General features: G+C 42.1%; 3 protein-coding genes across 3 annotated transcripts in view; 2 read left to right on the top strand and 1 right to left on the bottom strand.

Moving 5' to 3' along the window:
• nrg2b (neuregulin 2b) overlaps nucleotides 1-13,535 on the top strand; it is a 49,475-nt gene extending 35,940 nt beyond the window's left edge. The window contains exons 5-12 of the mRNA XM_041944001.1: nucleotides 324-382; nucleotides 3,491-3,514; nucleotides 6,200-6,302; nucleotides 7,972-8,101; nucleotides 9,320-9,447; nucleotides 10,229-10,444; nucleotides 12,331-12,514; nucleotides 13,059-13,535. Of these exons, the coding sequence (XP_041799935.1) occupies nucleotides 324-382; nucleotides 3,491-3,514; nucleotides 6,200-6,302; nucleotides 7,972-8,101; nucleotides 9,320-9,447; nucleotides 10,229-10,444; nucleotides 12,331-12,514; nucleotides 13,059-13,535 (1,321 nt within the window). The remainder of the gene's footprint in view (nucleotides 1-323; nucleotides 383-3,490; nucleotides 3,515-6,199; nucleotides 6,303-7,971; nucleotides 8,102-9,319; nucleotides 9,448-10,228; nucleotides 10,445-12,330; nucleotides 12,515-13,058) is intronic.
• Nucleotides 13,536-18,099: 4,564 nt separating this feature from the next.
• On the top strand, nucleotides 18,100-20,707 carry LOC121611807 (N-acetyllactosaminide beta-1,3-N-acetylglucosaminyltransferase 2). Its single transcript, XM_041944506.1, has 2 exons — nucleotides 18,100-18,303; nucleotides 19,010-20,707. The coding sequence occupies exon 2, from the start codon at nucleotides 19,014-19,016 to the stop codon at nucleotides 20,391-20,393; it is 1,380 nt and encodes a 459-aa protein (XP_041800440.1). The 5' UTR covers nucleotides 18,100-18,303; nucleotides 19,010-19,013; the 3' UTR covers nucleotides 20,394-20,707.
• Nucleotides 20,708-20,906: 199 nt separating this feature from the next.
• On the bottom strand, nucleotides 20,907-25,748 carry eif1ad (eukaryotic translation initiation factor 1A domain containing). Its single transcript, XM_041944207.1, has 5 exons — nucleotides 25,612-25,748; nucleotides 25,078-25,196; nucleotides 24,855-24,963; nucleotides 23,979-24,087; nucleotides 20,907-23,859 (listed from the first exon to the last, which is right to left on the bottom strand). The coding sequence occupies exons 2-5, from the start codon at nucleotides 25,162-25,164 to the stop codon at nucleotides 23,619-23,621; spliced, it is 546 nt and encodes a 181-aa protein (XP_041800141.1). The 5' UTR covers nucleotides 25,165-25,196; nucleotides 25,612-25,748; the 3' UTR covers nucleotides 20,907-23,618.
• Nucleotides 25,749-26,114: the final 366 nt, after the last annotated feature.

Raw genomic sequence — 26,114 nt, 5'->3', positions numbered from 1 at the left:
TGTGATGATGTCTTAACTGTAGCAGTGATGTCATATTGATGGCGGTGATGTCATGGTATACAGGTCATCTCTCTCTCTCTCTCTCTCTCTCTCTCTCTATCTCTCTGTAGTTGGTGGATTGTGCTGTTTCTAATCCCTCATCTCTCTGCTCTCTTATGTCTCCCTCCTTCCCCTCCTTTGTCTTTTCCCCTCTTTTCCCTCTGTCTTAATGTTCTTCTCTTTCTCTCTTTCCTCCTGTTTTATCCCCTCTCTTCCCTCTGTATCTTCAACCCTCCCCACCTGTCTCCCCCCCGCCCCTCTGTGTCTTGTTTTCCCTCCATCAGGTGTCCCAATGACTATACGGGGGACCGCTGTCAAAACTCCGTCATGGCCGGTTTCTACAGTATGTCCATTTGCTCTTGTCTGTCTCCTTCTCACTGAGATGCTGCATGCTACATTTGAGGAGTTGGATGGTGGGAGCGCTCTGTGTGTGTGTGTGTGTGTGTGTGTGTGTGTGTTTGCAAACCTGTTCTTATGTTTCATGTAAGTTAATGAGGAGAGTGTGTATGCGTGTGAGAGAGAGAGATTGTGAGTTTGCATGCCTCTGTGTCCACCCCTTCCTCTCCCTGTCTCCCCTGGATCCTCTGTGGTGTTCCTCTGCTCACCAGAAAAAAACAATCAAGATATTTTATCATTCACACATGAGCTATTTTTCACACTGGTTCATCTGCGTGGAATCTTATTTAGTGCACATGACATACTAGATACTTGACGCAGAGAGCAGCTAAAAAAAAAAAGCCCCAGAATTGGCAACTCAACAATAAGGACATTTTATTTATTGTGTCTACTTTTACGATTCAAAATTCAGTATTTTTAAGCTGTACACAGAACACTTCTATTACAGTTTGATCCAGTGAAATGCACAAAAAGAAACAGAGGAGACAGAGGATCAACACAGTAAACTACACAGGAAGTTGAAGTTATTTGATTTTATTGGAACGCTTGGATGGTCCATTGGTGCTGCTTGACCAAGGCTAGATCAAGGCTAAACTATGTGCAAAGAAACTATGAATATAATGCTGTCAGGCCTAACTCCATGCTGCCCCTCTTTTCTAAAGAAAGAGAAAAAATCTTTCACCGAAGCCACTTTTTAGAGTACGAGTACGACTGGCGATTGAAGGCTTTAGAGTGGACAACAATGTAAGTCATTCTGACATTATTTTGAACAGCTGCCAGGCATTGCTAGAAGCTACAGTGTGTCCAAAATCCAAATAATTGGGCAAGTGAATGAGATTTAGAGTTAGAGCATGTTCACATTTCAAGTCTTAATGTAATGGGATTTGAAAACCTCACTCGTGTCTAAGGGTCCCTTTGTGGTATTGATTTTCATATAAGTGGAGTTTCTTGATGTCATGTCAGCAGAGTCTGTCCTGAACTAAGAGATTAGGGTAAAACCCACCGTGGTGAATGTGATAATGTGTTTCTACTCTGAGCATCCATGGATCATCTGAGAAAATATTTAATTATGGCATGTGGCTAGACACTGCTTGAAATGTTCTAGGGTTGACTTCTAATATCTTCATCGTCACATGTTTTGCTTCTCATCACAGTGTAATTGACGTAAAGGAATAGTTTGACATGTTTTGTGAAATACACTTGTTCGCTTAAGTTAGTACGTTGACAGTTAGCCTAGCTTAGCACAAAGACTGGAAACAGGGGGAAACAGCTAGCCTGGCTACATCCAGTGGTAACAAAATCCACCTACCAGCACATCTAAAGCTCATGAATTAACATGTTAGTTTGATTCTTTGTGACAAAATGATAAATGAATGTAGATAAATGTTATGTGAGAAGGTATTTTTGGCTAGAAGCAATGACTTCCTACCTTGTTGTTAGCCTGAGGTTACTTGGAAACCAGTGGTGATGGTAGGAGCTGTTTTATTTTACCATGGTTAGTTTCTGCACCCAGCCTTTATGCTAAGCTAAGCTAACCAGTCTCCTGGCTTTAGCTTGATATTTACTGTACAAGCATGAGAGTGGTATCAATCTTCTCTCCAAGCTCTCAGCAAAAAAGCAAATACGCGGTTTTCCCAAAAAGTCAAACTATTCCTATAAATCATAGGGATGCAAATGGGGCATGTCTTGTCACCCTCCTGTGATTGCATGGGCAGTGACACTGAACCATATATAGTCAGTACAGTACAATCAGATGATAACCAGAGTTCCTAGGACACGTGCATAAAATTTAGCACTGCACAGAAGGTTTGGTGATTGCTGACTTTCAGACAGAAAAAAAAACTGCTCCTTCCTCCTCTGGCTATGTCATGCTCCTGTTACAGGCCCAGCAATCACACGGAGATGAAACAGAGGGCTAAAAATGACCCTCTTCTTCTTGTTTCCAGGGGTTAGACACTGTTGCTCCACGCCATGTTGTCTCGCTTTGCTGTTTGTCTGTTGTTTAAGCTTCCACACTGAACAATGTCGAATTCAAACCAAGAACAGGTTTTACATCATAAGATTTCACATTATATGTAACGTCTGCTTATTTTGACCCCACCATCAAGCCTCGTCTACACGCTGAAATCTGTCTGTGTGACGCTCTGCTTTTATTTTGCATCGTGATGCTCTTTCAATCAGTTGAAGGAACACTTTCTACTTTTTTAAATTCATGTTGATTTCTTACTGCCTGCTTTTCTGGTGCAACGAACGTAAAGCACTGTCAAAACGTAGAGTAGTTCAGGTTAGGGTCTGCAGAATGTCCTTCGTATGAGCATCTCTCTTTGTGGCCAGTAATGCATGCAAAGCCATGGAAACTGGGAATGCTGAGATGATTTCTTTGTAAATCATGTGAAAGGTTATAATAGCTGTACGCAGCAGTAGTGGGACAAAGTGCTATACAAGAGGTATGCTGTAATCAATACAAAGGCACACAATTGCCATTAGTCAAACGAGTTACAGCACCCACCCCCATTTGCTGTGCCAGCCTCATCGACTGTACTGTGTTTTTATGTTGGAGAGTAACTCACTGCTTTTTATCTTTTGTTTTTTTTCCTTTTGTCTTGTTTTTTTTTCCTTATTATTATTTTCTTTTGTATTTCTATCCAATGTTGTTTACTCCAGAAATGAGGTCTAGTAAATATAGCAGTAAGTGATGTGGCTTCTTGTCTTGCTGTCTTTGTCCGTCTGTCTCCGCATGCCTTTTCCTGCCTGTTGGCTTCTATTTCCTTCTGCCTTTGCTTCATTTTCTCCCTTCGCTTTTGATTTGGTTTGGTACTGTTTTTGTTTTTTTTTTTTCCTCTCATTTCTGGGGGTCACCGAGCTGAGGCTGTCTGAGTTGTCTGTCTGTTACTGGACGGTACACATGTCAGTCCCTATGGTTGACAGCACTAATTAACTTATATCCTGGTTCAGCGTGCAGGACATGAAAATAATATATCTGCTCCAAAGTGGACATTACACCTGACCCTATCTGTCTCTTTCCTTTTACCACGACAACTTTCTGTGCTGGCAGAGCTTCTCAGAATTGAATTTATGGGTATGGAACATTATTATTCATTTTGCTGTGCTTAAAGGGTTTGCCAAGATCCTCTCACAGTCACACATTATTGTGCCATCTTCTTTCTAAAACCAACAACTGGGTCTCCCTCAACCTGTCCCTCTTTTTCTCCTGCCCACTAACCTGCTTTTAAGACATGTAACCTCCCCTCTCTGCATCCACTCTTCTTACAGTCTGACGAATTTGGAAAAGTAGACATTAGAGAAAGAGACAAATTAACTGAGACGGATACATCAATGAAAGAAAGCGCAGAGGAGAATTAAAACACAATGTAACAGGGCTAATACAAAGTTGTGTTTATCTGGATACCATATCAGAACAAAAGCTAGTCTCTTTGTCCAAAAATCAGAGACTGTCTCACATCATCGATAAATACAAGTATCTGGCTCGTCCTCTGGGCTTTGGCAACGTGCATATTGGCTTCAGCAGCCTGTCGAATAAAAACATGCAAGCTGCGAGTATTTTTGCAAAGCCTTGCCAAAAGCGAGCAAAAGGCCTGACCACATAGTCTGTCCTTATTATTCTGCCCTTGATTGACTCAGTGTCGGAGTCGAGAGCTCGCCTGTCCTAAATCACGATTGCTGTTGGCTCCACTGTGCCAGCGAGCTCGCCTTCCCATTTCCCTTTGCCTTTCTGTATCAGTCCCCTGTGACACACACACAATGCCGGGCCAAGGCTCTCGTAGGCTTTGTCAATCCCTACACAGGCCCTTTATTTAGAACGCCCCCTCCCCTCCCTCGACCCCTTCCTCCCCCTTCAGTGGCGTGTCTAGAGCTTTTTTGAGGGAGGGGAGAAGGGGAAAGGTGAGGCGGTGAATTAGGTAAATGGGACAGTTTGTGATTCACCTGCCCCTGATTTAACCTGATTTCAGAAATGCTATAAAAAATTCAGCTTTCTGATGTATTTTACCTTATTTCTACCAGCTTCCCTCCACCAGAACCACAGCTAGATACACAGACAGATAGTCTCCAGTACTGATCAGCGTCCCTGAATTAAGTGTACAGCTTCAGAAGCTTCACAAACACTGAAACTAACTGAATGTTTGTGTAACAGAAGGTTTATGACATTGAAAAACAATCACTGGTCTTCAGGGAGTTTCATTCGGCCGTAACTACCAATCCAAGGGCCTACCTAATCCAGTTTTAGTTGATAAGGGGACAAAGTCAGGCCAGCCTTTGGTTTCTATGGGTCTAGTTTCTCCCTGGGCCTTTCTCCAGGACACGCTCCTGCTCCCCTCCCAACCTCCCCTCCCCTCCTTCTGTCTATGTGTTCCCTCCTGCTCCTCCTTCCTCACCTCTCAGCCTTTTCTCCTTTGATTCCCTCCCTCTCCCCCTCATGTTCTGTTCTGTTTGTTGCTCCCTCTGCGATTGTGTCGTTGCGCTTGCCGTTCTGACACAGAGTGTTACACCACAGCAGGCCCAGAAGTCTGAAATAACCTAGATGCACCAAGATGGCGTAGTATTCACACGGCATCACCACAAACCTGTTGGAGCTTAATGAGTCGAAAGTAGTGCAGTGTAATGTGATCCAAATCTGTCTAGAGATGTTTTCTCAAAGGCAAGTTCTCCCTATGACAAGAAAGTGCTGCAGCCGACTCGAGCCTGTCACAGCAAAAAATGCCTCATAGAGTAAAATATTGTTTTCATCTTATTTTGCTGGTTTAACTTCTCACCTCCTGCCGTGATGTAAGGTGTACTCCAGGAACTTGTGACATCACTGTTGGGTGTGGTTCACGGTGCAACATTTCTGACGACATTCAACCACCCCCATCAGTGATGCTGAGTGTTGTCAGTGGTAAAATAAGCATGAAGCTTTAAACTAAAACACTGCTTTTCAGAAAAAAACAAACAAACAAGGGTTCTACTGCCAAAAAGCCAGGACCCCCCTCCAGTATGACCACCAAAGGGTCACTTAAAAGACTTGTATAGGGTTCTGTGTCAAATTTGTACAAACACATTACCTGTTCAGGAAGATACAAAAAGGAAAATACAGATCATTAAAGCACATACATATATTCCTGTCAAATATAAAACACTTGTTGCATTTCTCTTTACCTTTGGTGACAGTAATACGGTGAGCTTTGAGAATACCAAACCTTTATACTCTCAGGCCATTGTGGTGTCAACACTTTGAACAAGAAATGCTTTATTCCTTTTTCAGTTTAATGATCTCATCCATGCAGGCATGCATTCAGACCCCCTCCAGTACTATCTGTAGCATTACATCCCCATTGCCATTGTAAATACACTTGTATAAGGACAGCAGGAAGTCTATGTCAGGATGTAGGTATACAGCTCTGCTTTCCATCATAATATTTATGAACTTATAGAATTACTCTTGTGTTGTAGTAGCACTGTGTGACTGTAGTACATTTAAAACAGAAAGCCATGTGACATGATAGAGCAGGAGTTGCTTTATAGACAGCACAGGGGATAGGATGGCAGCAGATAATAGTGAGAAACCTGTTTCTGTAGTTAGCATCAATGGAGTAGCGCTCATGCTGTATGTGTGTGTGTCTGTGTGTGTGTGTGTGTGTGTGTGTGTGTGTGTGTGTGTGTGTGTGTGGCCGTTTTCCTGTCTGTTTTGTGATTTTCTGCAATGCATGGACGTGTGCATGCATGTGAACTTGTGTGTATTTGTACGTGTGTGTGTTTCCATCCACAGAGGCTGAGGAGCTCTACCAGAGGCGGGTGCTGACGATCACAGGCATCTGTGTGGCGCTGTTGGTGGTTGGCATCGTTTGTGTGGTGGCCTACTGCAAAACCAAGTATGTGTCTTTGAAGGAAAGATAAATGACTCCCCATTTATGAAAGGCTCCCAACCTTCAAATTAACCTACTGGAAGAGAAATTAGCCATGAGCCGCTTTTTTTCATGCTGTAGAGCCGTGCAGGAAGAAGTGTTCAGATCATTTTCTTAAGATGAAGTACAACAATCTGAAAATACTCCATTACTATTAAAAGTCCTGCATTCGAAATCCTATCTAAGCAAAAGCACAGAAGTATTATCATCAAACTTTACTTAAAAGTAAAACTATTTGTTGTGCAGAAAATGTCCCTTGTTACTGAAGTATTATTATATCCGACATTAAATTTGATCTCTTTAGACCTCAATCAGTCAGCATCTGAGTCGTTTACAGGGGAAATGTGTCTTTGGTGGAACTGGTAACATCTCGCAGACATATGAAACATGACAAGGAGCCTCAACTAGTCGGGAAACTCAAGGGGCCACTACGACCTGCAAGGCACATGACCGATGGAGACTGCCGACTGTGTCGCTAGGCCTGTTAGCTTTGCAAGCTTGCCTTCTTGTGCTGTACAAAGAAGCACAAAATAAAACAATACGTGAAAAAGTAATAATACTGTAAATCACAGGGGAAACGCTTGTTAATCAACCTGTTGCCTCTGTTACGTTTTGACAAATTGTCATTCGAACATGATTAATGTAAGAAATTTGAAAAGGGAGAACCAAACAAATTAAGATATGTAACACACTGACCTCCTTGCAAAATATTACATTTTGTATTTCATGAATATTCATACAAATGCATACCTCACGTAACAGAATTTAACCACAAATAACGATCCCTTCAGTATGATTTCATTCATCATTTCTTTGTGTTAAAGTTCCACATGTGAGCGTTCTCCCTCTGATTCTTTAATATGTAGCAGCTTGAATGTCCGGCTGGAGAAGTAAAGTGATAAAGAGGACACAGCTCAATGCCACTGTAATGAAAAGACAACAAGCATCATTTTCAATAATCAATTCCTATTAAAATATTTTCACATTTGAAACATTTAAATAAGTGCTCATAAGACAACATTGTCAAACCCACAGCCAGAGAGGTCTATTAAGTTATCATTGTAATGATATCCCACATGCTAGCAGATTAGCTTGCTAGCCATAGTGCTAGTTTGGTTATCAATCAGCTACTGACACACCACACTCTACCAGATAAAAAACATTTATTGATGTTTGCCTGCTTGGTTTCCTTGACATGTTGGCAGCATGAGAGAATGGTTCGTTCTTCTCACTGCCTATTCATCACGAGAAGTTAATCAAGAGCCTTCCCTTATTAATTCATCCCAACAACTCTTGGTATATTTTTTAATAATCTGTAATTTTGCTGGACCTTCAATCCTTAGCACTTTACAGCAAATACAACAAAGAATAAAACGCTTTAATTCCAATAAGTGGCCATAAGGTCTCTCAAAGGTGCAATCCAGAGAGAGAGTGCTGCAGCGCTTTGACAATATTACCATGAACATAAAACAATCATGTGATGAGTTAAGTGCGAGCAAAAGAAGTAATGGAAGCTAAGGAGGGAGACAAAAGGGATTTTTAAAGAGCAATTACAGTGAGTAGTAAAATGATATCAGTCACTGTCTTTAGCACTTTTGTCAGATCACTAAATGTTCCTTCTTCAAAACCCCTCTAGGAAGCAGAGGAAGAAGATGCATAGTCACCTACACCAGAACCAGAATCAGTGTGTGGAGCAACCCAACCGCATGCTGGCCAACGGACCCAACCACCCCGGGCCTGGTCCTGAGGAGATCCCCATGGTTGACGTAAGTCCAAACAGTATAAACGCACAGCGGCTGCAGGTACAGGTGATCCTGAGGTCAGATTTAACTGACTGACTGTAAGTAAAGTCACCTCCTGACAAGCTTGTGCTTCATGCTGAGTAGAAACAGCTCACTCGAGACTGACTACAGATTTTTGAGGCAGAGCTGCTGTTGAGGCAGAAATAAATAACTGTGTTTTTTTTTAAATGCAACAAAATTAACTGGCTTTTGAATGTCAAAATGAGGAAAAGTTAGTCATTACCTGTCAGTAGGGATAGGTTTAATAACACTTAGCCTTTTTTTATTTATTTTTTTTTTTTGAGACACCAGTGAAGCATAATGGTGGTGCCAGGGTGTGTGCGCATTTGTCAAACTTTGCCAGAGACATTTTGGCATAAGTGATTTTGTTTTAGCGTCTGGTAGCCAACAATAACAATAATACAATACATCAGTTAGCTGCCAATCAGAATGCATAGAAGTCACATTCTGCAATGACCAGGTTGACTTCTCTTTCCTATCAAAGTGCACAAGGCTCTGCTGCAATAAAGCCAGATATATCAGTGCTTTCAATTAAATATAACCACCCTATAAATAGGGCGTGGGTGTCACAATGTTCAGAATACACTCTCAGATATTCATTAATGCTGAAGCAGGGACAGCAGAAGAAGAAGAAGAGACAAGAACTGGATGTCAGCCTCACCTGAACAAACTTCGCGAGAAGCCCCACAGAGCCTCGGCTGGTTTATGCCTCCTTATATTGGGTTACTGATCGACCTTATTTAACTTCAGCACTGAATTCTACCGTGAGGGTTCTTTTAGCCTTCAGAGCAGGTTTGCCTCCAAAAGAGTCTTTGTGTAAATAAAACTCTGATCCACTGACAACGCGGGGAAACATGGTGGCACATAGCTGACAGACGTTCAAGAGAGGGCAGAAAACACCTACGATTCTCTTGGAGATGTAATGGGCATGAGTCAGCATTGTAGCAACAATGAAAACAGTGAGGAGAGAGTGACGAGGAGTTACAACAGATCTGTACAGAAGAATCATCGCATCCTTACATATCACTTTATATTTATGTTTAACGTATCTATATTTACAGTGTGTTGGTTATTTTGAAAATCAATACACATTAAAAGTATTACAGTGTGTTTATTAGTGTGTTTGTGTGTGTGTGTGTGTGTGTGTGTGTGTGTGTGTGTGTGTGTGTGTTTGTATTGCAGTACATCTCCAAGAGCGTCCCAACGACAGAGTGTGTGATCAGCCACGGAGCTGAGGGTGCAGGCAACTACGCAGGCAGCCGAATGTCTACCCGCTCCCACCACTCTACCACTGCCTCACATGCTTCCAGGTGGGCCTACCACACTCATGCTCATACAGAAAGGCATGCATATATTGGCAAATATAAGAAGTTTTGGTCATTTTTCTTCATATGACATTGGTTTCAGTTGCTATCAGTTGACATAGAGACAATTTATTTTTGTAGAAAGTAGCTCTGATTACTGTCTGAGGGTTATCCAGAGTAATGGGAACATTTCTTTTATTCTTGGCTTCTTCTTGTTTTCTTTTATTCTTGGTTAATTTTTTTAATGCTTTTGTGCCAAAAATAAAATTCCATTCAACCCACTAAATTGCGGTGGCAGGGCAAATCCCAGAGACAGCTATCTCAAAACCTGAACAGTTAAGACCAATACTATCTGCACTAACCAAACCTTTATCTCAAGTTTTCAAAAACCTGCAATACTTGAAATTTGACATGTTGCCAATGTAGTTCAACTTGTTTTGAAAGCTCTCTTGATATACTGTAGTGCAAGTATCACAATAATACTTAAGGGAAGTCAAGGGGAAATGTCATGCTGGACAGGTAGTTTACAATCAGGTAGTGAAGAGTTGCACAGCTGGCTGTTGATTGTCAGTAGCACTTGCAGTACTAACATCTCTGCCACATCACAGACAGTAATTTGATCCAGTGTTTTTTGCCAAAATTTGTCATTTAATGGTGCTTTAATAGACAGTGCATGGGAAAGTTTTTGCATTATAGTATCTTTACCCAGCATTTCGTCCTCCTCTGTATCCTCCTGCATCCTCAGTGCTGTTGTAACCTTTTAAACTTATCACACCCACACCTGCAGACACGAGGAGCAGACGTGGAGCATGGAGCGAACAGAGAGTATGAACTCAGACTGCCAGTCAGGTGGGCTGTCCAGCTCTGTGGGAACCAGTAAGTGCAGCAGCCCGGCATGCATGGCGAGGAGGGCCGCCCACTGGGGCTGTACGGATGTTTCCGGGCCGGGAATGCAGTACGGCGATTCCTACGACTCGCTAAGAGACTCGCCTCACAGTGACAGGTAGGGAAGGTGGTAATGTGTGTGTGTGATTGTGTGTGTATTACTGATGTTGTGGGGACATAAATCCACTTGAACTGTCACATAGTAGAGACTTATCTTCCTTATGGGGACATAATGCAAGTCCACATAGAATAAATCACAAAATTTAAGGAGGAGACTTGGGTTAAGGTTAGGATAAGGGTTAGAGTTAGAGTAGTGGTTATGGTAAGGGTAAGGGTAAGGAAATGAATGTAAGCCAGTGTAATGTTCTTGCTACATAGTGAGGACCAAGGACGTTTTTAACCAGAGTGGGGACATTTTTGGAAATTTAGGTCATTTTGGCTTGTCCTTTCAGCTTCAAAAGCTTGGTTTTAAGCATCCGGTCAGAGTTAGGTTCAGGGGCTAGGGAATACAAAATGTTAATGAGGGTCCTCACAAGTATGCTAGTAAACGTATGTGTGTATGTGTGTGTGTGTGTGTGTGTGTGTGTGTGTGGTGATGGCGGGGCTGGTGGGAGTTCACTCTCCTTGTATATGACTCTACAGTACTTTTGCTTTGGTTTATTTGTTGCCACTCCAGCCCCTTTACTCTTTGGCGACCCCAAGTGGCAGTAAATTGTTATGCATTTTTCAATGTATCAAGGACTATTTCAACCAGATACTGTATAACGTAATGCGACTTTATAAACCAGTGCTATCCTGGGACCTAAATGAGTTCTTAATAGGAAATGAAGCATTTCAAACATTGATGGTAAATTCTTTGTCAAAACAGACCAGTCTCTGTAGGTTGTGTCATAACTATCATTCTGTGAAGGTCAGTCGTGACATACTCATTTCTTTATGAATGTTGTAAATGACATTGGTGTTCCCACTTTGACTCAGCCTGACACCTGTTTTTATCGTTTACCAGTTAGAGGTTTCCTAAATGTCCCAGAATGCGGTCTGACTAATAAAATGCTAAGTTGACTCAGTCTTTCAGAATTTGGGATCTCTGCTGTGGTAAAATTATACATCAACAACGGAGTTAAACTCAATGAGGTGCAGCAGTCATACACTTGCAACTGAGATGGCACATGCTCAGTAATATTTTTCATATTCTTGGAACTGACTGAGTGGGTGGTGAGGTGGCTCAACAGTTAACACTGTTGTTTCATAGCAAAAAGGTCCTGTGTGCAAACCTCAGCCAGCTGGCTGCAGTGTTTCTGTGTAGAGTTTCCTCCCACAGTCCAAAGACTTGCAGGTCAGGGCTGGACTGGAAACAGTAAATTGCCTGCAGGTCTGAATGTAGTTGTTTGTCTGTGTGTGTTAGCCCCGTGATTGACTGGTGACCTGTCCAGGGTGTACCCTTCCTCTTGCTCAGTGCATGCTGGGTAGGCTCCAGCCCCCTGGCTCTAAGGAGGAGGAAGTGGTTTAGTAAACAGATGGATGGGATTCACTGGCAGAATGGCTGATACTGATTAGCTACTGCCATCTCTCCAAATCACAAAGTGTAACTGTATCACAGAAGTGCATCCCACCCCCAGCTCTACCCCACTGAATTATTTCATGACATTTTCAAAGATTCTACAGATGTGTACTGCAAGATCACTGGCAGTTAAAGTACTGTGCCTTAGTGCCAAATTGAAATACATTCGAAATGCAAAATTTTAGTTAAACAATAGCAGATCAACAGAATGCTAAACATGAAAATGCTGAGTTCATGCCTTTTTTAAACAGCTTGTTGCCCGGTATGGCTTTGAGTACAGTTTTCAGTTCATGGATTTTGTTAACCAGACATAATCATCTATTCCAATTATGGCCAAATGTGTGCTAGCTTTGGTGGACTTGCTTACGTGAGCACATTTGCGTGTATGTGCTCAAGGTGTGATGCAGACACTGCAATAATCTGCTGTCGTCTTTTCTGTCCAGGTATGTGTCAGCGCTGACCACACCAGCGCGCCTGTCTCCAGTGGAGTTCCACTACCCCCCATTGCCACCCCAGGTGCCCACCTTCCAGATCACCTCGCCCAACACAAGCCACGCCCTCTCCCTGCCCCCCGCCGCTGCCGCCTACCACAGAGATGACGACCAGCCGCTGCTACGATGCCCAGATGTATGTTGGAAAATAGAGTACATACATACAGTACATATAGATGACTATAATATGTGTGGAGTGGCAGAGTGATGATGACAACATGCCATCATGTTCTATATTTTTTTATTGTTAACAAATCCCATTAAAAGACCAGCAATACATTAATTCATGTTTTGACTTCCCCACCTTCTCAGTGGCATTCAGCCCAAAGCCCATTTATTCCTACTGAAGACATAAATCTTTAAAAGTGGGTCACAAATATATACTTTTTTTTATAATTAAAAAAAAGACTGAATAATTTCCGTAAACAACTGGCCACTGAAGTTTTTAGATAATGTTACTTAAACAGAAGTAAAAAGTGCCTTTGTTAGGGACTATTTTCAGTCATGGATTACTACACATTTGGTGCTCTACTGAGTATTTGTAGCAGCAGGATGCGGGAATCAACTACAGTACCCATGTTCATCTTCTTGAAGTAACATGTTACCAATGACCAACATACATATTTATCATAAGCAGTTTACAGTTTCTATCAAATTTTCCACGCTGTTTTATGTTTCAGGATGGAAGTTTGTACAGGCAGCCCCGGCGTCCGCGGCGACCCTACCTGACGGAGAGCACAGGGAGTCTTCCGTCCAGCCCCTACCGTCTCCCTGATGACGAAGCCTACGAGACCACGCAGGAGTACGCCTCTTCACGGGAACCCATACGGAGCCGGCGCCGCCCGAGACGCAACCGCCTCAATGGACACATCTCCCAGCGTTCGGCCGGCCTACGGGACTATAGCTCACAGAGCTTCAGCCAGTCAGAGGAGGAGGAGGAAGAGGAGGAGGAAGAGGATGCTCACGGGGAGAGCACACCTTTCCTAAGTATGCAGAACATGAATGTGGACCCACCCTTAACCGTCCCGGGTTTCCGTTCGTCATCCGGTGCGGACACACGGACTCACCGCGGGCTGAGTCGGCCGGGGACACGCAGCAACGGGCAGAGCCGCGGCTCCCAGTCGCAGCGCTCCAAGGCTGACAACATGCCCCTTTAAGACTTAACCTCCCCCCCCCGCCACCACCCACCCCCTCCACCTCACACACTCCCCTTCCTCCTACACACAACCAGTGGACTAGAGACCTGCACCTAGGAGAAATATTTTTATTTTGTATAACAGACAGATATTCTAAACAAATGAAATATTTATTTTCATTTCAGCAAAAATTGTCTACTAGCTAACAGCAAAGACTTTTTTTATAACGGGGGGGAAATATTTATATGTAAAGTTTTTTGATTTACAGCATTACGAGAGATGAAAAAATAAGAGAATTACGTGCCAATTTTTTCACAAGTTAGATAAATAGAATAATATTGTGGTGCCTTTTGCTGTATGCTGAAGTCGGAGGTCCCATTGAGTTTTTGTAGCCTTTCTTATAAAGACTCCTCGTTTTTATAGAGACCAATCCTCTTCCTTCCTTTTGCTTTGGTTTTTCTCTGATTTGGGATCTTCTTCTTTTTGAACTGTGATCTGATTATGTCATCATGCAATATTGATTCCTCCTGTGTAAAAGGTGTCTGTTTACATGAGTATGATCCACACGATGCGCTCGTTTCACAGGGACATTAGTCACTGACGCAACCGGAAATGTAGGGTAGTTTCTCTCGGATGGTTTTTGGATGAATCACATCGATCATTTATGTCCTCGTTCGCTGCCTCTCAATCATTTGTTGTTAATCCTGTGAAAACAAGAGTGTTAGGGAGCTGTTGAGGGAAAGTGACTCCAGATTCCTGTGTAGGTGTTCAGGGTGCTGCCATGACATTGGTGGTTGCAGTGTGTGTGTGCCAGTGTGTGTGTGTGTGTGTGTTTGGGAGCATGCCTGTATGTGCACCTCATGAAGCCTCGTTTGGTTCTCGCCTCCTTTCACTTTCGAGGGTGTGGTCTCTTGTTTGCCTGACATGCTCCTCCCACCAATCCTCACGCTGCCAGAAGCTCCATTGCACTGTAAGAACCTCCCTCCATGAGCAGTCATTGGCCAGGGAGCTGCCGATCCAAACCCAACCTAACCTAAGTTGTAATCCAGCCTGACTCTGGCCTCCCGTGGACTGCCCAGCCCGCCCGTTTCCTATGCCAGCAGCTTAGAGCCGCACTGTGTCTCAGGACTTCCCCATCACATCACAGCCAAAAGACTCAAAGCAGAGAGCGCACGTCATCTCAGTCACAGTTCAGTCCGCAGGCCAGATCCACATCTCCTCACACTCCTTCCTGTCCGTCCGTCAGGTTTGTTGAGTTCACTCGTGGCCATGACGAAAGGAGCGTTGGTAAAAACTCTTGGAATCAGAAGGGAGATTCAGTTGCTTTTTTTTTTGTTTTACTTCAAAAGGTTGTGTGTATGTGTGTAAGTGGGCATGTGTGTCGCTGTGTGTGGGTCAAGATGATGACGATCAAAAAATGATGTTACGAGACCACATCTGTTCACTATGTCGCAGGGGTGTAGCTAGGAAAACTGGGCTCCCTGAGAGGAGGATATCGCTCTGGGTCCCCCCCAACCCATCCCCACCCCTTCTTTGTCTTTTTTTTTACTAATATAATCCAACTGGAAACTTTACGGGCCCTCTCCAGCTGTGGGCCCCTGGAATCTCCACCATCTTTCACCCCTGTGGTGATGGCACTGCTCTGATAGGATAAATCTCTCGGGGGTCACTTCGTGCAGGTTCGCACTTCTAGAGAGAGTTATTGAGTTTGATTCTACTTTTTCTTTAGCTCACAGCCAAATGGTGGTATACGATAATACTGATTACTGCATCCTTGATTTGCATTCCTATACCTTTATTGATTGAACTTCTTTTGCTTGGTCATATTGACTGAATGATCTGTTATGTGTCTGTCTCTGTCAGACCCCTCCACCCCACGTCGCCCCTTCATGTCTTTGTCACCCCCTTATCGACCTTCAGAAGCAACTAGCAGATGAATTTAGGCCCCATCTCCAGATGAGTGTACTGAGCAGCACACTAACAGTGGGCTGATCATATCAGAAACTCTTCCACTTCAGATATACATTGGGTTTAGAGACCCTTTCAAGCTCACTAAGGAAAATGATACTGTGTCAGATACATTATGTGTCCCTCTTAGAGTTAATTTCCAATAAGTAGAGTTCTTCTGTTGTTTCCTTTTTTCACGCAGGAAATGCATGGATCACAGATATAGAAAGTATCTTAAAAATGGTGGCGAACCCCTCAGAGTCAGGGGAATCATGCTAGAAATTTATAAAAACATTATTTGGGTTCACGGCCCGAAGGTCTGGCTAGTTTTGTCTTACTATTCACTGTAACCAATCTGGGATTTGCAATGTGGAAATACTGCAAGTGAGGGTAGTGTGCTTCTAGAGCTAGTTGAATTGTTAACACCCCCCGTCCTCTTTCTCCTCACCCTGCACTCCCCCCCTTTACCTTTACATACACACAGACATTTCACACATCATACACTCGTCACACATAATGAAGCACACACTGAGACACGCACACACACTCATATAACACATACAAACACACACACACACACAAAGACCCTCCATGTTTGTGTTTGTCAAGCAGTTTGCCTGTCTTTTTGGCCCACTGACTTCCTCCCCCTCCCTCCCCCTTCCTCCTCTCCCTCTCCTCTCCTCTCCTCTCCTCTCCTCTCCTCTCCTCTCCTCTCACCCCCAACCCCTCTGCATGTCCTAGTGGTACTGGTAGTTGGGTGCATGGAAAAAGCAGCAAGCAAATCATTTTTCCACTCGGTGAAAAAATAAAAATGTGTCTTCATTTTAACATTCAGCAATAAATCCCCTTCTCTTCATGTCCATCATTCTTGGAATATGCTAGAAGATTTTTTGCAAGTTTTATCAAAAACATACTACTTGTAAAAGAATAAAAATCCAAAACCACCCCTTCATATGAAAAATAAAACTTTATTCCTACCATTTTGAAACAGTCCTGTCATCTTTGTCACAAAAAACAACTGGTGTTTGTTGTTTTTAATTTACAGTTCAAATCTTACTTCTTTGTTTTATTTAAAAGTGGTAAGAACATTAAGAAAGCCAAGAGTCAATTATGAACAGACCAACAGTAAGAATGGAGTTGCACAGAAACGAACACTAGATGGCAGCATTTCTGTTGTCTAGTATTTGATTCATGCTTCTACAAGCTGTTGGTAGAGAAGAAATTTATTTGCACTGTAAGATTTGCTCTCATAAGGTTGTGCCTGCATATAAGCGGCAACATGTCAATCTAATGGATTATATTTGATCTTGTGTTTTTTAAAAGATATGCAACAGTGTGCAACAGATGACATTTTTAAAGCCACTCTCACATACCTCCACACCCACCCACTTACGCACACACGTTACTGTGCCCACTCATTATACATAAAAATGTATTCACGTTTAACAGCTCATCCCACTGGTAGTTAAAATGAAATAATAAATCAATAAAAATGGAACACCTTTGTGTCACTCTAACCTATCTACTAGCCACCAGCCTTAATGAAAAATCCTAACTCGACGTTCACATACTAGTTTTTGTTCCCCCTACACCACATACCACCTACACCACAGCAGCCAGTTTGAAGCTCTGAACTGCATCAGTTGGTAGAAAGTTCCAGAAGAAACTAATACAGCGAATGGACCTTGAATTTAAATTATTTTATAAAATCAATATTTATTTATTCTCTTTCTTGGCATCTATGGCCCTTTTCTTTTTAGAAATAAACAATAGAATGTAAGGTAAAGTGATTATAACACCACAGTTTAGAATTCAACTATTCAGCACCAAAGACTTGTACTTAATCGCTCTTTATAATAATATATACTATTTTATACTATCTTTTTGGTCTTTGTTGCTGACTTTCTTTCATCGATTGCTGCTGTCCCTTTTGTTGCTGACAGGTGGGACAGGTTGAACTGAAAATGTCGCCACCCCTTTCCACCCCCCTTTCATCTGGAAGTGGAAAACATGCTGGTTTTCAGTGTTTCCCCATTGATGACACAGGCAGTGGGTTTCGCAAAGCACAAGTTTCAGGATCCCAGGCACACTTCGGGCATTTCAAGCATGAGCCCCTCCTCACTCATCCTGTTTTACCTGATGAGTGCATGGCTTTGGGGTGATGAGGCTCTAAAATGATGTCACTGCTCACCTGTCGGATCAGCATACAGCTAATCTGTGTTTAAAAGATCTTCTACCATCCTTGGGACCTGCTGCGCACAGGTTTCACCCAGCTATTGTTTTCAAGATGGCAGATGGATGTTTGACCTTATAGAGTAAGAACTGTTGCTAAATGTACTGCCACTGGCATGTTGGGGAAAACCAACAACAGTGGTGACGTCAAGAGTCAAAACCATGACGATCTTTTTGCTGTATATTTAGACCTCTTTTTGATTGGATAATACATCCTGTTCAGGGCTGATTCAGCTCTCCCTCATCACTCGTGAAGTAACAACATGTCATTCCTGTTTGTTCTCTTTATGTCAGTGGGTGTTTCCCCTTACATGCGCATACCTGAGTGTCTGTGTCCGCTAAGTAAAGCTGCTCCTTCAAAGTTTTCATCATTGCTCACAAGCATCTGTAGAAACTCCAGCCACCTCATTGACCTGCAGGCCAGATGAGTTCAAGCTAGAACAGAAGAACCATCTTGACTGTCCACAAGACTGACTGTCTGGATCACATCTTTGGCTCTTATAAGAGAGATAATCCCTCTTTTTTCTTCTTTTTCCCGCGTGGACCACCGGCTTTGCTTATTAAAAACAGATTCTGAATTCAGTGAATGAGGGAGCCTTCACTTAAACAGGTAAGCAAAGAAAACTGCCCACTCTTCATTTAAATTTCAGCACTCAGACAGAAGATGGCCTCATCTTGTCAAATGACTCAAAGCAATTGAGACGTAATATTAACTGTAATTTTGAATATCATACAGTAAGGTTACTATAATACTACTACTACTACTAATAATAATAATAATAATAATAATAATAATAATAATAACATGCAGACGTTGTGGACTGCAGTCATTTCTGTAGAACTGTTTTTCACTCCTATTCAAAGTGTGAATAATTGGCTCTTATATACTCTGATGTCATGCTTTTGATATACAGTCGAGCTCGAGACTTGGAAACAATAGTTGACAGAACAATTTTACCACAACATCCATTTAGTAGCCTATACGGGGCTTTATTAATATGACACAATCTCCCAAAACAGACAGGGTGTCATGGGATTGCAGTCCTCTGTCCTCAGACAAATGGAAATTTGAACCTTTACAATTCAGGGCAAAATCCATCAGCTGATGAAGATCATGTGATAGAACTGGAAACCCCAGAGCAGCTACTAAATGGACTTTTTTGTGAGGTTGTTTGGTCAACGTTCAAATATAGCCTTATTGGTAACACTTAACAAAATTTGAGTAGTTACTAAGAAACAAGTGTGCTGTACATGTACTACATGTTCTCTTTTTACACACATTTATCCAAACTAACATACTGTTTGTGTGTTTGCAGTTGAATGGCACGGTGCTACTGTCGCTGGCGTAATGTGTTAATCTGTGTGTGCACTCCTTGCATCTGCATGGCCCTGCTGTTCATCTACGTTGCTGTCATGCTGTGCACAGCCATGAACAACACGGCAACGCCGGGAGCCTACGGACTGGAAATTACTCACTTTGTGGCTTCAGGATATTTAAGAAAAAATACCTTTGCCCCACTCCCCAAAACATTCTGGGGCATCAGCCCGTATGGGGACGCTCTTTGGAACCGACTCCAACTGACTGTTGACCGCCATTTCAACCCCATCCTACACCCCAACAACACCAAGAGGAGAGTTGAAAGCAGTACCTTTCACGAGTCCCTCCTGAAGCAAAGTTTCTCTGAAGTTATCGACTTGGACAGCAAGTGGAGAAAATTTGACACGGTACCACAGCTGATGCAAGAGTTTGTGAAACACATGCAAAGGAGGGACTACCCAATCCTCTTCCAGCCAGATGGACTATGTGGAGCTGGGGCAAAGTATGAGAAGGGTCCCCCTCTGCTTCTCCTGGCCATCAAGACATCAGAGTTGAATTTTAAGAACCGGCAGGCCATTCGACAGACTTGGGGCAGGGAGGGCTGGGTGAGAAAGGGGAGGAACAGCACTGCAGGAGAAGAAGGTGGAGGATATGTCCGCAGGGTGTTTCTGCTCGGCAAAGAAGACCCTGCGGAGCTGGGTGTGAATTTATCTGACTTATTGGAGATAGAGAGTAAACGTTATGGTGATATTCTGCAATGGGACTTTAGAGACACATTTTTCAACCTCACCTTGAAAGATGTGCTCTTCTGGAGCTGGTTCTCACGCTCCTGCGGCCAGACTCACTTTGTCTTTAAGGGAGACGACGATGTCTTCGTCAACACCCCGAAACTGATAACCTACCTCCAGGAAAAGCTGAAGCAGCCACAAGCACAAGAGACCTTAAAAGACTTCATGATTGGAGATGTAATAGGTGCAGCTCTCCCCAGCCGAGTCAACAATTCCAAGTATTTTATCCCAGACAGCTTCTACAAGGGCTTCTACCCTACATATGCAGGCGGAGGAGGGGTGGTGTACTCAGGCCTCTTGACCAAACGTCTACACAGCATATCTAAAAGGGTTCACCTTTTCCCCATCGACGACGTTTACGTAGGCATGTGTATGATTCGGCTAAATGCTCACCCCATCCACCACCCTGCCTTTCTAACGTTTGACTTTCCTGGAAAAGAAGAGGAGAAGATGTGTTCGTACCACACAATCCTATTGGTCCACAAACGAAGCCCCAGCCAGGTACTTAAACTGTGGGCCGACATGGAAGAGACACAAACAAAGTGTTGGAATGTGACCTTGAGAGATCCAGTCAATAACGGAAACAAACTGTAAGACTATCCCCGGTGATTTTTGGCAGCGTTTGTCTATTGAAGGCTTTTGCTACGACAGTCTGATAGCAAATATTTTGGCGAGCTTCTGCCAGAGAGGTGAAACTTTGTTGTGTCTGTGTTAATTTAATTCAAGCATCTAATCCTGGGGTTATATTTAATTATAGGCTACTAAACTTTGTGGAAACCATAGGATCCATTAACATGCCAACAGCCTGAATAATTTCTTTCGTATTCATTTTTCAGACAGCACAGTGCCATTCACGACATTATGTAAGAATAGTTGTAACCTCAAATGCCTTGAGACTGTAATTCATGTCGCTACTGAGCGATAGTAACACCAACACGAGTGGAGAAGAGCCAAAAAGTGACTGACTTAGTAGTGTGCCTTATACAATAATGTTTAGATGAAGTGTGATAACATTAGCTGCATCAGCAATCATAAGCTAGTGGTTCTATCAGACCAGGTGAGACTGTATTAGCAAACCTTCAGTGTACTGAACTGAGCAATGGTGTTTTATTGTTTACAGATTCAACTTTCCATTTCTAAGAACAATTTGTTATTTCTCGTCTAGCAAGTATGCTATAAACCACGATTTATTTTGGTGTACATTAAGTGTATGATCAAAGCAACTTTTTGTTCATGTAATTCTTCTTGAAAACTTGACTTTACACTGGTTGAACAAGTTATACTGTGTTGGAAAGGTGCTAGCCAATGAATTTCCTGTGTTGTTTCATAGTGAAAAGTCTGGCTCCACTGCAGTTAGATATTACATAGAAACTGTCTAGCAAATATACAATCCTGTACATTCATGTAAAGCATTTCTGTCCAATCCTGATAAACGTTCAATACATCGCGTTCTATTTCCACAAAGCTCCACCTGACAGAATGCACGAGAGAGGAGCTCATAAAAATGTTGAGAAATTCATCTTGGCTACCGTTCAGTATAAGCATGTGAAGACTGTTCTTTTTAATAAGGATGCAAATACAGCAATATCTAATGATGCTAATAGTAGTACATTTTCATATAGCATTTTGTTCAATAACAATCAAAACATATGTACAATAACTCATTTCACTCTAATGTATTATTTGCTAAATTATCAGAAATGTATTAATGGAGAAAATAGCAGTCATATATTTTTTTGTTTGGATAATGATTGATGATTAGCTCTTATTCACTCTTTTTTTTTAAGAATTTGGTAGGATCCATGTTTGTTCAAGCCTGTTGCAACATGCATCTTTCTGAAAAAGTATTCATATTTAATAAAAAGATTTTCAGCAAAAATATTTTATATTGCAGTTAGTTCACAGCAATATGAGCTCCGTAGCTTTGTAGTTGATCTGACACCTCGGAGGCAGAATGTGACATGACTAAAGTTCCTGCAGAACTGGTTCCACTAGCAGTCGAACTACTGCTCTGTGGGTGAATGTCAAATAACATGAACTATTCTTTTGGAATTCTGCTTGTAGTACATGTGGGGAAAATGTTTTGATTTTCATATCCATGCATGTATTACTTCGGCCCATCTGTTTCCTGAGGAGATGGTACTTTGAATTAAAGTAGTGGACCATCGTGAAATAAAAGGAAAGAGATTCTTTACAAAGAAAAAATGTTGAATTCTTAAAGTGGAAGTCATGAACGAAATGATGTCAAGTCAAAGTGCTGACAAACACAGCTAAACAATTTCTCTATTACTAAAATGTTCATCATTAAACAAACTGAAATTACCAACGGGGAAAGGAATGTCAGTAAAGGAGAGGCACAAAGCAGTCCCAATGACCAACGTCATTCAAGCTCAAGAAACTGGAAAGATCATTTTGTAAGACCTTTCAGTGACAAAGTGAACCACAGAGATTATCATATTGCTTCATCTGAAAATGCAATCAATACAATTAGCATGACAAGGGTACACTACGAGTGGTAACGGACCAGCTTGTCACAATATCCTTCAGAGGACAGGTAAAACTGGAATGATATTGAAATTCTCACCACGCCCTAACCTTTCTAACACTCTTTCTAAACCACCAACTACAATCAAACATATAGAAAATATTCCCTCTGTCAACAGTGACAACAATGACTTCTTTATGAGTTATGCAATTTCTGTGAGATTTATTTTGTCCTATAGAAGAGGATGAATGAATAGAACTGTTTACACCAAAGGTATACTACGCAGGGACTGTCGGTCAACTGTTCAGACACACAACATTCAAACTTAGCCCATCTTCCCTGGCTGAACACCACCAGAAGCGTATATACCTGACTGCCTGTGGTAAAATAAGTGATGAGATATCTTGGAATATTTTATCAAATATTGCGTTGTGTCATGTGTTCACTGAATTGCGTATACAAAACAAACAGCTACACTAATTGTTGGATTACTGGCTTTAAGTGTCCAGTGACCTTAGCCGTCTTCAGTCCAGCTTGCTAACAGGCGTAGCAGCAGACTATAATTACGTGTCATATGTAATCTGTCGAGCTTCAGACAGCAGTCAACAATCCAACAGCAACATTTCCTAATTGTGCTTGTGTCCAGGCAGGAGTATTTAGCAGAGCTACCTGAGCTTCAGACACAGATGATTCAGATAAGCATCAGCCTGGTCACTACATTTTTAGAGAGTCTGAACCTCACCTGAACATTGTTATTGGCTGGGAGCTACACATCCACTGCCCAAAGGTTGCAGCCCAAAAATGTCCTGAACATAACAACATAATAAAACCTTAATAAAGGCAAAGGGCAGGTCTCTGCAGATAAAAACACTGCCACAGGCTTCTGGTGGGTCATAAGCAATGGTTGACAGGGATGACTTCTGAGTCTATAGATTGTGTTTTTGGAAAATCCTCCACGGTTTACTTTAAAATTAACCTTCAAATGTACTTTATGACCTGGGTATACAGTACACCTTGTGTTGTACTGCCAATATATTAATGGCTACACCAGAGGTCAGTATATAAACATGCTAGAGTTTGTTATAAATTTTAAATTTCAACGTTACTGATTTTTTTAGAATTCATTCAACAAGCAAGACTTATAGTGCTCCATTAAGTTCAAGTCCACTTGATGAGCCGGTCATTTAGTGTGACAACAGGTTTCCATACAAGAACTGCAGAGGGAGCAGTTGAATGAGGAGCATCGTTACAAATCAGTCAGTGATAACGGCAGCGCACACTGTCACGATTTCCACAGTGCTCACTCTCGAGTGTCTGTGTCCTCAGCTCTGCCACTACGAGCCATTTCCTGTCCTTTCTGGTTTGTCATCGTCTTCTTCCTCACTGTCGTCCTCCTCCTCCTCACTCTCGCTGTACTGGTAGTTACAGCGGTTGGTGTTTACAAAGAGGTCGCTCTCATCATCTTCAGAGTCGCTAACGTCCTCTTCCTCGTCTTTCTCCTCTGTCCCCTCTTCCTTTTCCTGCTGTTCGTTTGTCTTGTCCTGCTCCGACGGCTCCTCCATAAATCCTTCTGGCCTGAAGGACAACAAGGAAAACCACAACACACTCGATTATACTTGACAAAATCATGCTGGTTGTGTGTGTGTGTGTGTGTGTGTGTGTGTGTGTGTGTGTGTGTGTGTGTGTGTTCCCACCATTGCTGTTGTTTTTGCAGGTACTGAATGTGATCTTTGTAGAGAATGAAGCTAATTTCTGCCTTCACCTTCTCTCCTTCCTCAATAGGATCCACAATCACATAGTCACCTTGGGAATCAGAAAGCAGACAGATTTTAAATGTGAACCAAAAAATAAAGGTTATTACTAACACAGAGAAAGATATCAGACTGATGAAGCTTTTAGAGTGTATTTCAAAGCCTGTAGGAAGTGAAAGATCCCATTCTCCAGCTGCATACATCACTACGGAGAATATTTCAGCGTGTTACACCTTCAGGAAATCAGGTGTCCAAAACTACATGATCTGATATTGAAAAAAAGTTTCTGATTAATAGAAAATTTCAGTTGCAAATTTATATGGCAATTCACTGTGAAACGCTGTAAAACAAGAGATGAATGGAGAGCAGCAGAAAAGATGAAGACTGCTTGCAAGGAACATGGGCGTAATAATGCAGGGTTCAAAATGTTCTGTTCTGCAGATGTTCTGTGTGAAATGCACTCAACAGGTTTGTTGAGCCGCAGACACAAGCAGTGTGGAAATGTTAGAGCTGGTTGACTGACAATAAGTGACAATACCAATCTCCCAGATTTATGGGTGGGGTGAGTCATTCTAGAGAAAGATTGTTGAGACTGTCATCTATTCTTCTTACCAATGCAATGAAATGTTAGCATGCCAGATTTACCTTCCTCTCTCTCGCACCCCCTCTCCCCTCCACCTTTGCAACAGCATGAAGACCACTTGTTGCTGATTTGTGATTCGGTCAGAGCCCCTTTGTTTGTTTCCCCTTAATATTTATCAGCAATCATCCTTCAGAATGACCCACTCCACCTTTAAGCTACAGCCCACCATCAGTTACCTCTCTTGATCCAGATGTTCTTGCGGAACTTTGTGGGCATGCTCACCAGGAAAGTCTCACCCTGGGCGGTGACAGTTTCATGGAGGTTGTTACCACGGCTACTGATAACCTACAAAGGCACAGGTTTGCTCAATGGAGTCAGGACAATGTCTTTTTGTTGCTGTAACGTGGGTGATTGTCGTCGTCACTACGTTAAACTCAATGCAGTGGAAAAATAGCTCACCTTCACAATCTGTTGGTTTTCTGTGGGCGTCACAAAATCTCCAAGAACCTCCTTGACAACATGTTTGCGTTTTGTGGCCTGTGACATTATAACCGGTGAGCCTCAGGTTCCTTCGCCAGCTGAGAAAACAAGCGTGTGGTCCAAGTTATGATGAGCAGTAATGAACTCTATTGGTAAGGTCACCTGTGGTCAACTAACGATACATTAACAACATAATGAATTACAACCGGATGCCAATCAAAAGTACTTAAGTTAGTCAACGTGAATACTAGATCACATAAAATTAGTGACTAGCTAGCTTAATTTAGCCGCTTTTATAAATCTTTGGTTACCTCAGTGTTTTCAATGATAGCTAGACGAATGACAGCACTTCAGATTCCCTCAATTAACTATAATAATTTGCACGAAACTTAAGCAAGGAGCTGTTTTCTTGTAATTAACAACAAGATTACTAACTAGTGAGTTCCGTTAGCTGACTAAGCTAACTTTAGCTATCTCACAACACTTAACTGCATTAGCAGGTTACATGCTAACCTTGAAAGAAAAAAAAAGCGCGATTGTTTCTTTTTGATACAGAGTGTTTCTGGGCAGCTTGACAGCAGCTAAAAAACACTTTCGAAGAGAGATAAGTTGAAATAATTATCAGGAAAGCCGAACCACATGCGTTTCTGTTTTCTGGCAACACGAAACACACTTCCGGTGTCCGGTGGGCTGCCCTTTTCAAAATAAAGGTTGTCGTCTATTTTTCTTTATATTGAGGCTAAACGGCAATGCGAAAATACCTTAGAACTACACTTAATATTTCAATTAATGACGCTGACATTATAACTTAACTTTGTCACGTCAGCATCAATTGCTATTGTTTCTCTGACTGAATCACCAAGTCTTAATTATATACAACGGTTTTTTGTTTCCTACTGAAAAAGGTCTACTTCTTCCGTGGCGGTACAATTGCATTATGGGAAATAGAGTTTTGTTCTCTCTAAATTTGAGCAACATTCAAGATCTAGCATGTAATGAACCTGCTGTTGACAGAT

This window comes from Chelmon rostratus, chromosome 9 (assembly GCF_017976325.1).
Source record: "Chelmon rostratus isolate fCheRos1 chromosome 9, fCheRos1.pri, whole genome shotgun sequence".
In the NCBI taxonomy this organism is placed as follows: Eukaryota; Metazoa; Chordata; class Actinopteri; order Chaetodontiformes; family Chaetodontidae; genus Chelmon; species Chelmon rostratus.
This window is presented reverse-complemented; position numbering and strand designations above follow the sequence as displayed.